This window comes from Amblyraja radiata, chromosome 29 (assembly GCF_010909765.2).
Source record: "Amblyraja radiata isolate CabotCenter1 chromosome 29, sAmbRad1.1.pri, whole genome shotgun sequence".
Lineage (NCBI taxonomy): Eukaryota > Metazoa > Chordata > Chondrichthyes > Rajiformes > Rajidae > Amblyraja > Amblyraja radiata.
In genome coordinates, this window is record NC_045984.1 from 2,379,869 (window position 1) to 2,393,088 (window position 13,220).

General features: G+C 42.4%; 1 protein-coding gene across 1 annotated transcript in view; it reads right to left on the minus strand.

The window, feature by feature from the left end:
• Positions 1 to 960: 960 nt before the first annotated feature.
• Positions 961 to 13,220, minus strand: part of LOC116989248 (alpha/beta hydrolase domain-containing protein 17B-like) — an 80,023-nt gene continuing 67,763 nt past the window's right edge. Inside the window, exon 4 of the mRNA XM_033046441.1 lies at positions 961 to 1,572. Within this exon, the coding sequence (XP_032902332.1) occupies positions 1,344 to 1,572 (229 nt within the window). The 3' untranslated portion in view covers positions 961 to 1,343. The remainder of the gene's footprint in view (positions 1,573 to 13,220) is intronic.

The window sequence follows — 13,220 nt, forward strand, 5'->3', positions numbered from 1 at the left end:
CAAGCTGATTCCCTCCCCCTCCCCCCCTCTTATTTCTGATTTCTCTAACCTTGTTTCAGCCGAGATCAGCTAATTCAGCACATGCTCAGATCAAGGAAGGTTTGTATGGCTCAGTTTGAAGCTGTGCAGTATATTTACCACTGAACCATCAAGGGAAATTTCATCAAGTTGGATCTCAAAATCCACTTAATATTGGTTACTTTGAACAGCTTGCCATACAATATGAAGGCCACAAGCATCAACATTTCAACTTTACTGGAGCTACCAAGTTGCTGCCAATATCTCATTCCCCCCGAACTTTTCCACAGCATTTGATCTGTGCTGTGTAAAGCACCAATGCTCTGCACATCCAGCTACGCATAACATTGAAAATATATCCCATCCGACAACAAATAATCCTCACCTTTAGCTACAGGAATGGCAGAAGCAATAATATGCAACTACTTTGGTACAAAGAACTGCAAAACTAACCAAACATTCACAGCTTTAAACCAAACCAAGTTTGTTAAATACATTTTGGTGAATGTCGATTATTTTCCGCTCAACCTGCCACATTCGATTCAAGCTTGTTCCTCCACACTCATGATTCCTTTCTATCACAAAAATGGGCCGCTTTTTTCCAGTAATAATCATATCTAACTACCATTTCTACCTCATGCTACCAAAACAACAAGACGTATCCTGCCAGCAAGTTCCAAAGTCCTACCTCTTACAGTGTAAATGTAAGTGTAAATGGAGCAGAGAGGTGGCAGTTTACGTTGGAGTATGGGAGAGTCTATCATACATCACAAGCTGATATCAAGAGGACAGATAAACACACCCAATATTAAAGGGACAAGAAAACACTAGAATGGACTGGGCTTGTAAGAGCAGAATTTTGCAATGCAATTTATGGTATTTTTTGGCTAATTTTTTTTGAGAAAACAATCTCTTCACTTCTTTGATATTTTCCACATCTTAAAATAGTGACACAATAGCTTCCTGTGGTGTGAAGAGTAAAAACCGTTCTAAATACACCAGAGTTCTTAAAAAAAAAAAAAAATAGCCAAAATGACCAAATGGATTGCATTTAAAGGGCCTCATCTCACAAGGAACAAATTCACCTTTACTCTGGCTTCAACCCCACAAACTCCTTACAGATAGAAAAGCAACAACTTACTATGGTTGTAAATAATTAGCAAAATACTCAAGAATAATTGTTGCATCACATTTGTTTTCTATGCTTTACCTGCACTAGCACCCAATGTGAATTTAAAAAAAAATCATGGTTGTTTTTGTTTCCAATACTACCCAAAGTTCTCCTGAAAAAATAGACTTTCCAAAATGTTTGTTCTTGGTTACATTCAATTCCGTTGCACATTGACCAGTTCATAAGAGATAAACTTTCGGAGACGCTCCAGGTATTGGCTGTATAGTTCAATGTCATTGTGACCAGCCCCTTCCACCCACAGTGGCTCCACTGCTTTAATGCAACGCTCATACAACGCCAGGCCATGAGAGAAGTCGATCACCTCATCCTCCGTTCCATGGATGATCAACACAGGAGATGAGATCTTGGAGATTTTATCAATGCTGTAAAACATAAGAAAACAATGTCACAATAAGATGATTTACTTTTCTGAGAGTGAGATGGGAGGAACAGATCGGGTAGATGCACAGAGTCTCTTGCCCACAGTAGGAGTATCGAGAACCAGAGGACATTGGTTTACAATGAAGGGGAAAAGGTTTAATAAGAACCCGAGGGGTGACTTTTTCACGCAAAAGGTGGTGGGTGCATGGAATAAGCTGCCAGAAGAGGTAGTTGGGACAGGGACTATTGCAATGTTTAAGAAACAATTAGACAGGTACTTGGATAGGACAGATTTGGAGGGATATGGGCCAAATACAGAGAGGTGGGGCTAGTGTAGATGGAACAAGTTGGCCAAGTTGGGCCTGTTTCCATGCTGTAAGAGTAGGAAGGAACTGCAGATGCTGGTTTACAAAATGCTAAAGTAACTCAGCGGGACAGGCAGCATCTCTGGAGAGCAGTGCTGAACTCTCAGCGGGGAGAGGAAGGAGGGTCACCAATTCCTTCTCTTCAGAGATTCTGATTTTGTGTCTATCTTCCATGCTATATGACTGACTTCAGACGCAAAGAACTGCAGATGCTGGAATCTTGAGCAAAACATAAAGACTAACTCATCTTGACATGGTCAAAAAGTCTTTTGGCACTTTGGCCTTCATCAGTCAGAGTATTGAGTGTAGAAGTTGGGAGGTCATGTTGCAGTTGTATAAGACGTTGGTGAGACCCCATTTAGAATATTGTGTTTAGTTCTGGGCACCATGTTATGGGAAAGATATTGTCAAGCTTGAAAGGGTTCAGAAAAAACTTACGAGGATGTTGCCAGGACTAGAGGGTGGTGAGCTATAGGGGGAGATTGAGTAGGCTGAGTCTCCATTCCATGGAACGTACGAGGATGAGGGGAGATCTTATAAAGGTATACAACATCATGAGAGGAATAGATTGGGTAGATGCACAGAGTCTTTTACCCAAAGTAGGGGATTCGAGGACCAGAGGACATAGGCTCAAGGTTAAGGGGAAAACCGAGGGTGGTAGGTGTATGGAACAAGCTGCCAGAGGAGGTAGTTGAGGCTGGGACTATCCCATCGTTTAAGAAACAGTTGGACAGGTACATGGATAAGTCAGGTTTGGAGGGGTATGGATCAAGCGCAGGCAAGTGGGACTAGGGTAGCTGGCACAATGTTGGCCGGTGTGGGCGAGTTGGGCCGAAGGGCCTGTTTCCACACTATTACTCTATGACTCTTTCTGTGGATATTTCCCTTGAGACACAATGAACTTCAGATGCTGGAGTACTCAGCGGGTCAGGCATCATGCATATTTTACTTGAATTAGTGTGAAAAATTATGGAACCAATTCAGACTGCTAAATATTTTTTTTACCTGCAGCAGAGTAAATCTTTTTTTCCAATTTTAGTTTAGATATACAGTGTGGAAACAGGCCCTTCAGCCCACCACATCTGCACCGACCAGCAATCCCCACACACTAGCACTATCCTACACACTAGGGACAATATACAATTCTTGCCAATCCTAATTAACCTACAAATGTATATGTCTTTGGAGTGTGGGAGGAAACCGAACCACCCAGTGAAAACTCACTCAGTCACAGGGAGAACGTACAAACTCCGTACAGACAGTACCCATAGTCAGGATCAAACCCTGGTCTCTGGCGCTGTAAGGCAGCACATCTACTGCTGCGCCACCATGGTGAAGAATTTACTCTGTGGGTCCAATGACCCCATATTTACCTCATAATAGGAAGAGGAAGATTCTTTACCTATTTTAGGCAACTCAGGTTTTTTTGACACAAAACTTTACTGGTTTTACACTTTGGATCTTTTCTATCCTTATCTCACACTTTGTCTATTCATCTCTAGCCTTTGTCCAACCATCTGCCTATCAATAATTCCCCTCGTCTGTATCATTTGTCAGGCTTTCTCTTGCCCCCCCACCTCTCTTCAAACGTTCTCCGTGCCCCCCACCCCCACCGCAACCAGTTTGAAGAGGGGCCCAGACCCAAAATGTCACCTATCCATGTTCTTCAGAGATGCTGCCTGACCTGCAGGACCCGCTGACCTCCTGGGTAGTGCATCCCATGGAAATGTGGGAAGGAGGCAGGGAAGCAGTAATTCAAGTTCTAGAGAGCATATGAAGCCAGTTCTTGCTTGACCCTGGGGTAAATGCTGATCATGAGAAGTATAACATGCTCTTCTTTTCCCCAACACATACTCCACTCACCATCATTTGAAAATTAGCAGTTTAATAGTCATGCAGCGTGGAAACAGGCCCTTCAGCCCAACTTGCCCACACCAACTAACATGCCCCATCTACACTAGTCCCACCTGCCTGCATTGGCCCTCTAAACCTATCCGATCCATGTGTCTGTCAAAATATTTTTTAATTGATGGCAGATGGCATCTGCCTCAATTATCTTCTCCTCCTCCGACAGACACACAAACAGCTGGAGTAACTCAGCAGGTCAGGCAGCATCTCTGGAGAAAAGGAATACGGTCTGAAGAAGGGTCTTGACCCAAAATGTCATGGACTCCTTTTCTCCAGGGATACTGCCTGACCCCGAGTTACTCGAGCTTTTTGCGTCTATCTTTGGTGTAAACCAGCATCTGTAGTTCCTTCTTACACATATCTTCTCCGGCAGCTCGTTCCATACACCTATCACCCTTTTGTGTAAAAAGGTTACCCCTCGGGTTCCTTCTTCCCCCCCCCCCTCATCTAAAACCCAGGTCTCTGGCTCTTGCAAGACAGCAAGTCTATTGTTCTGCCACTGTGCTGCTACCATAAAGACCATAAAGAAACTAAGAATATTATTTTTCGACAAATCTCTCCCAAGCTGGAAAATATCCATCCGCAAGCTCTTGGGGAGATGGAGCGGAGTAAACTTGCTGTGGAGATAGTCGTTCTGGCAGATCCTCAGGCATTTTGTAAGGAACTAAATGCATAGGAGTTCCAATTGGCAATAAACCAATCGATTCCAATGATTGCAAAAACAAACCATGTTCGGAACTTTGTGGGTCTGGCTGCATCTGTTTGTACCACCCATCTGTCCTTAGCCTTTTCCACTGTCAGAGTGAGGTTATATGCAAACTGCAAGAACTGCACCCTGTATTCCGTTTAGGTTGCCTACAACCCAATAGCAGGAAAATGCAATGTTCCCATTTCCCCCACACCTTACTTTCCAACGCCCCCCCCCCCCCCCCCCCCCCCCCCCCCCCCCCCCTGCCCCTGAAACAGTTTCCTTCTCCTCTTAAAACAACTTCCATCCCACCCTAGTCCAGGTCCCCTTTATTTCCCTCTCCCCAATGCGCCCATTCACTTCTGCCCACCATTTCTCCCTCTGATCCTACATTTTACTCTCCACCTTTCTTCCTGATCAAAACTTCAACCTCAGCACCCTATTGTTGGGACAGCACAGTGGCACAGCAGTAGACTTGCTGCCTCACAGCACCAGAGACCTGTGTTCGATCCTGACCTTGGGTGATGCCTGTGTGGAGTTTGTACCTTCTCCCTGGGACCCTGTGGGATTTCTCTGGGTGCCTCCCACATCCCAAATATAGGTGGGTTTGTAGGTTAATTGGCTTCTGTAAAATGACCAGTGTGTTGGATAGGATTAATGTGAACAGGTGATCGATGGTCGGCATGGCCTCGGTGGGCCAAAGGGCCTAGTTCCACGCTGTATCTATAAAAACGACACTATTGTCTTCGACACATCACCTCTAGGCATTGTTACGATCTCCACTATTTTCTCCACCACCTGACTCATCTGTCATTCAACTACTCCTTAACTGGCTGGATCCACCTATTGTTTACCCTACCCCCTCCCCTCAGCTCTTTCTACCAGCTTTCTGCCCTCTACTCCACCACTCTGAAGAGCCATGACCTGTAATGCATCTGGTAATTTCCCTGCCGTAAGCTGGCGGATACTCCAAGTTCCTCCAGTTTGATCCTTGCTCAATCTTCCAGCATCAGTCTCTTGTGACCCCATTCCATTGGCAGCAGTGTTGTGATTGAACTGCAGTGCATGCCAAACTTCTGAGCTTTGTATCTCTCAAGCTCCTAAAACAGATTACCCAAGCTCCTAAAACAGATTTGGACAAAGGCCTCGTGTGATCTAATGAAACCCATCCTCATCCTCCTACTCCAAGGAAGGGACGGGAATCACCAGGGGAAGATCCTCTGGATCAGAATTAACACATCACAAATGGCAGGTGATTGAAAAAAGAGACAGAAAATACCTCAATTATTTGTGGAATATCACCAATATTACATCAATACAAGTGAAAAGATTGTAAAAGGCATGTCTCCTTGAAGATATTTAGAAACACAGAACCTCAGATACTGGTTTACACAAAAGGACAGAAAGTGCTGGAGTAACTCATCAGGTCAGGCAGCATCTCTGGAGAATCTAGGATAGGTGTCATTTCGGATCGGGACCTTTCTTCAGATGGCTCCTGACCCAAAATGTCACCTATCCAAGTTCTCCAAAGATGCCTTCTGACCCACCAAGTTACTTTGTGACCTTTTAGGAGGATTTTTACTTTGACAGAAAACTTTGAAAAGCAAAATATGCTTTTAGATGGCAAGAGACTGAAAGAGAGGTACTCCCAGGGACCTAGATATCCATGCGCATGTGTCACTGAAGTTAACATACAAGTTTTAAGAAAACAAAGTGCATATGGAAACATAGGGCAGATGCTGGAATCTTAACCAAAAATAAACAAAAGTTCTGGAGGAATTCAGTGGGTCAGGCAGCATCTGTGGAGGGAATGGACTGACGATATTTTGGGCTGAGAGGCGTAGGAAGGAACTGCAGATGCTGGTTTACACCGAAGATAGATACAAAATGTTGGAGTAACTCAGCGGGACAGGCAGCATCTCTGGAGAGAAGGAATGGGTGACGTTCCGGGACGAGACCCTTCTTGGGTCTTGACCCGAAACATCATGCACTTCTTCTCTGCAGAGATGCTGCCCATCCCCGCCGAGTTGCTCCAGCATGTATCTATTTTGGGTTGAGACCTTTATTTCAAGATTTCAGTACAAGAAAAAAATGTTCCATGTTCTAATAAACTGTATGGGAGCCTAACACTGGTTGCGTTGCACTTAAAATAATGTGGAATGATCTGGTTTCCCTAGCCAAGGAAGGTATACTTGCAATAGGGGATGTACAGTGAAGTTTCACCAAGTTATTGGGAAGGGGTTAAAGGGAGGATTGTCCAAAAGGAAAGATTAAGTCCACTGAGCTTACAGGGATCTTTAGAGTTAAGAAGAACAAGACATTTATGAGGTTGATAGAATGTATTCTGGGATGATGGCTCCTCTGGATACAGTGAACTGAATCAGGGGGTCACAGACTCAAAGCCCCTTCCTTCACCAAGGACGGAGAACATTTGAAAGTCTTTATACGAGGGGGCTAAGGAGGTTCAGTTGCTGAGCGTTTTCACAGAACATATCAAATAATATTTTGGATATTAAAAGCAAGGATATTGGATTAGTGCTGGAGAGTGACATGGAAGTAAAACATCAGCATTACTAGCATTGAATGGTACAGTAGACCCATTAGCCCGCTGTAAACTTGAGATACAATGTGGAAACAGTCTCTTCAGCCCACTGAGTCCACACCGACCTGCAATCATCCCGTACACTAATACTACCCTACACACTCGGAACAATTTCTAATTTTACCAAAGCCAATTAACCTTCAAACCTGCATGTCTTTGGAGTGTGGGAGGAAAACCCACGCGGTCACAGGGAGAACGTACAAACTCTGTACAGACAGCACTCGCAATCAGGACCACACCCGGGTCTCTGGCATTGTAAGGCAGCTACTTTACTACTGCACCACTGTGCTGCCCTTAATCGATTGAAAGATACAGCATAGAAACAGGCCCTACAGCCCATCCAAATCATCGCCTGTTCACATTAGTTCTATGTTATCCCACTTTAGCATCCTACACACTTTAGCATTCCTACACACTTGGGAAAATTTACACACAAATCCGCTGATCTTTGGGATGTGGGGGAAAACCGGGGCAGTCAAAGGAAATGCAAACGGTCACATGGAGAGCCTACAAACTCCACAGACAACAACTGAGGTCAGGATCAAACCCGGGTCTCTGGTTTTGTGCGGCAGCAGCTCTACTAGCTGCGCCACTGTGTCACCCCTGCTTCTATCTCTCATGTTTATATGAGGGCGTTTAATATTTTTAACACAGATGGTAACTTCAAAGAACTCATCGCATTAAATTGCCCAAAAGATCCATTAAATTACCCATGTTATCCAAATGATCCAGGTTGTTAATTTTTTAAAGCAATACATAAGTCATTGGAACATATACTAGTTATTGCGTAGTAATACATTTTGCTATTCATTTTATTATCGTAGTTTTCAACATTTCTGTCAGGATCTCGTAAATATTCCTATCCTTGAACAATCATACTCTCTCATGAATCTGGAGCAAATATCAACCCCCTGGATAACTTTGAAGAGAAAGCATGTCTCTTTTTAGTACCTAGCAGAAATAACGTCAAACTGATATGAATCTATGTTTTTTCTCAAAAATATCCCATTTGCTTCACACAATGAATCACATTCCGTAGGTTTAAAAACTCTAGTTTATGAGGTGACTGATTTAAGTTGACACGAGTAATATATTTCAATTCTTTAATGGTGCAGAATTTGCAAGTATTGAATAGGGTGTGCAACGATTCATGCGCTTCTAGTGTAACATGCCGGTTGGTGTTTGTTTTTGTAGGAAAAAACAGGTCAGACAGGATTTTAGACTGACTTAGTTGGACCCCAGCTTCCTGCAGTGTGTTTAGACTACAATACCTTTTTCTATATCCTGCCATACAAGAAGCTTGTTTTTTTGTTCAATAAAATGTTCCAATGAAACGCTATTGCAGCCAGATTTACTTAGTTCTCTGAATGCACGTACAAAATGCACGGGTAAAATGTAGAGGAAGCAGAGATGTCTTGTCCAATTCAAATGAATATTTATATTCAGGATAGAGTTCTGTGCTCTACTCCCCTGTTTACCATTCGCAACAAAGCAGGCACAATCACACAATTTAGCAAAATGATGTAACTAGAAAATCCAAACAAACTGTCCTCAAAAGGCCAAATGCCAAAAGCACAAATAATGCAGAAGAAACTAGAGAAACTTTGAAAAAGGTTGATCAATAAGGATTGTTAAAGGGAAATCAAAAATTGCCTTATTCTTATGGTTAGTTCAAAAGAACATGGATTGAAGATAATAAAAAGTATATTTAAGATTGGCATAAGGAAATTCTTCACGCATGAAAAGCATGTGTATCGGATTCGAGATAGAAGAGAAAAAAAATAGTAAATTACTTAAGAATTAACTAGAGGATGGAGAATGTAAACTTCAGGGTAATTCTGGATTGATTCATTAATGTTCTTCTCCTGCACCTGTCTTCTGACTTTTAGTTTGGAAATACAGCGCGGAAAAAGACCCTTCTGGTCCACGGAGTCCACGTTGACCAGCGATCCCCGTGCACTAACACTACCTTACACACAATTAGGGGCCATTTACAATTTTACCAAGCCAATTAATCTACAAACCTGTATTTCTTTGGAGTGTGGGAGGAAACCAGGGATCACAGAGAAAACCCACGTGGGTCACGGGGAGAAAGTACAAACTCTATACAGACTTAAACCACAACGAAAGAAGTTTCAATGAAACTGTTCCATATTGCTTTTGGACATTACAAAGGGGAAAAAAGGTCATTCAGCCGAAGATTGTTTATTCTGGCATATGTTCTCCACATAACAGATAGACTTTACTCTAAGTATTCCTGTCATGCCTTATTCCTCGAATCTTCAATTGGAAGATTAGAACCTATTGGAAACAGGAAGAAGCCAGGTAGGGCCGCATATTTTCACTGAATCAGTTCTGTAATCTATAAAGAAAAACAGCGAATTCCTGCCTCTTGTCTAAATTCTTTTATTTAAAGGAAATCCAGTGACCTCAACCTTGCAAATTACACTGAGCACAAACAATAGTTTTAGGAAGTCTTTTTCAGACTCCCACTTAGTGTGCTCAATATGCTTTCATCCTTCACTTCCACACTTTCCGTCTCAGTTTCAGATTACCTCTTCCATCAGCCCTATCAAATCTTTTTTACCCTTTAAAACACCCCAATCTTCTAAACTCAAGATAACGACCAACAGTTCAACTTTTTCAGTGTTTTTTTATACCTACTGGCCAAGATTTCCAAAATCTTCTGCTCCTATACAATTCTTATTTCTCCATTTAGAAGACACTAACCTTCATCTTCCTTGAATTCATTTCTAAATTGATCTCTTTTAATGCATTCTTTCAAATATTTATTTTCCACATCACCTTACTGTTCCTGTCAGCACTATTTGAATCCCCTTTAACACGATACAACATGCAAACCTACACACCCAACTCTTGCTTAATGCAAGCGTTTGATAAATTTGAAAAACTAGTGTTCCATAATGTTGATGAATTTAACTTTTCTTTCTATCCACCCAAACCAATTTGGGTGGGTCCACTGAGTAACATGCTCACATATCTGTGGTGCTGTTGGAAGTAACGATTTCATTGTTCAATTTCGGGAAAATTTTCTGTGGCTTTTTAAATGGTCGTACCTATTTAAAGTGCTGATTCTTAATTCTTTTGATCCAAATTCTCCACCACGACCAAGTCTGTGCCCTACTCTTTAGACTTTACTTTAGAGAGACAGCTCGGAATTAGGCTCACTGAGTCCGCACCGACCAGCGATCACCCACGCACTAACGCTATCCGACCAAAACTTGAGACATTTATCCAACTTACCAAAGCCAATTAACCTAAATTCTGCTAATGTTTGGAGTGTGAGATCAAACTGGAGCACACGGAGAAAATCCACGCGGTCACAGGGAGAAAGTACAAACTCCATACAGACAGCACTCGCAGTCAGGATCAAACCTGGGTCTCTGGTGCTTGAGGCAGCAACTCTGCTGCTGTGCCACTATGCTGCCCCCTTATGTAAAACCTGACTATGATAAAGATTCCATCTGCCAACTTTTTTTTTTTTTTTTAAACATCACCCCATGATGAATATTATTTGCAACTTCTGGTTCCTAGAATGATGAACTAGTCACCTATTTTAGAATTCTCAGTAAAAGTTTAAAAAAATTTCAACAAAAATTTCAACACAGCCTTGGAAACAGAGCTTTCAATGTGTGAGCTATCATCTTCGATTTGAGTGGGAGGTGCTACATGATACTGTAAGCTGAGAAGTGCCAAGCTGATACTCATGTGGCTTCCTGCATCTCTTCCTTTTTGTTAAATGCAAGGGGGTAATCACACTAATACATGTCAGGACCTGGCTTGCGTCCAAAGCGGCAATTACAATGTAAACACAGTCCCAATCTGGCATCAAGGCTCAACATGGTGTTATAGAAACTGCAGAGTGGCCGTTTTTGCCCTTGGGTGAAAGTTATACGACATGTTTATTTTTTAGTAAGAGTAGGTTTAACTTCACAACAATTATGTGGTAAATGCATATGATGAGCACGTGCACGGCAAGTCTCACTACCAAGTTAACCATTATGTGGAAGAAAATCCCCAAATTTCTTCCGTATGCCCCATTCGGGTACTCACCCATTCCTCTACACCCCATCCATCTTTAACCCTTCCTTTGGCTTCACCTTTCACTCCTCTTCTTCCCTAAGCTTACACTCCTTTGTATTTCCAGTCCTTGTCCACCTATCTGCCAAAACTCCCATTGCTTTTATCCATCTATCACTTCCCAAGAAGCTAGACACAAATCGCTGGAGTAACTCAACAGATCAGGCAGCATCTCTGGAGTTTTTCCCCACCTCTGGTGTTATGCCCCACCTCTCTTCCAGTCCCCCCACCCCCCCCCCCACACCCCATCTCAACTACAATCTGTCCAAAGGATCCCGACCCAAAATGTCACCTAACCATGATTTCTAGGGATGCCTGACCCACTGAGTTACTCCAGCACTGAGCGTTTCAGTAAACCAATATTTGCAGTTATTTATGTCTCAAATACAAAAAGGCTCCAGTAGGACCATAGAGCAGAGATATTCCTAAACTTTCAGCTCTATGCCAGCATTATCCTTATCACCCTTTCATTCCAATAACGTTGCCTGTTTGGCATGTTCTGGTGCTTTAACAATAACCACATGGAGTAAGGACACAGAAGAAAATCTAGCCAGCACAGCAACTAGGAAAGCCAGCTGCTTTTTACTAATTCCATTCATCTCCAGGTTAGAGAAGGACCAACCCCAGAAATAAAGTGCACAATTTATAAGATAATTACCAATGCCAACTTTGTGGAATCCATTATGCAAAATTAAAGATGGCAGGCAGTGTATTCACAGTTTGATAATACTAACGGTTTTTAAAAGTAATCCTTTGGTATTACATGGATGCATCAATCGGAGAATGCAACAAAAAGGTAGAAGGTAGATTCAATTAGGAAGGACTGTTTCAACTGCACGATTCAGGCAAATTCACAAATATTGCTGACAACACTTGACTCACTTTGCAAGAACCAGAGGACATACAGTGCCCTCCATAATGTTTGAGACAAAGACCCATCATTTATTTATTTGTCTCTGTACTGCACAATTTGAGATTCGCCATAGCAAAAAAATCATGTGTGGTTAAAGTGCACTTTGTCAGATTTCAATAAAGGCCATTTTTATACATTTTGGTTTCACCATATAGAAATGACAAGAGTGTTTATACATAGTCTCCCCCCCCCCATTCAGGGCATCATAATGTTTGGGATACAGCAATGTCATGTAAATGAAAGTAGTCATGTTTAGTATATTGTTACATATCCTTTGCATACAATGACTGCTTGAAGTCTGCAATTCATGGACGTCACCAGTTGCTGGGTGTCTTCTCTGGTGATGCTCTGCCAGGCCTGTATTGCAGCCATATTTAGCTTATGCTTGTTTTGGGGGCTAGTCCACTTCAGTTTTGTCTTCAGCATATAAAAGGCACGCTCAATTGGGTTTAGATCGGGTGATTGACTTGGCCAGTCAAGCATTGACCATTTTTTAGCTTTGAAAAACAACTTTGTTGCTTCAGCAGTATGTTTGGGATTATTGTCTTGCTGTAGAATGAACCGCTGGCCAATGGGTTTTGAGGCATTTGTTTGAACTTGAGCAGTTAGGATGTGTCTATACACTTCAGAATTCATGAGGCTACTACCATCAGCAGCTGTATCATCAATGAAGATAAGTGAGCCTGTACCTTCAGCAGCCATACATGCCCCGGCCATAACACCTCCATAACAGTGTTTCACAGATGAGCTGGCATGCTTTGAATCTTGGGCAGTTCCTTCTCTCCTCCATACTTTGCTCTTGCCATCACTCTGATATAAGTTCATCTTCATCTCATCTGTCAACAAGACTGTTTTCCAGAACTGTGGCTGCTCTATTAAGTACTTCTCGGCAAACTGTAGCCTGGCCATCCTATTTTTGCGGCTAACCAGTGGTTTGCATTTTGCAGTGTAGCCTCTGTATTTCTGTTGATGAAGTCTTCTGTGGACAGTGGTCAGACAAAACCTCACCTGACTCCTGAAGAGTGTTGCTGCTCTGAGACAGGTGTTTGGGGATTTTTCTTTATTATAGTGAA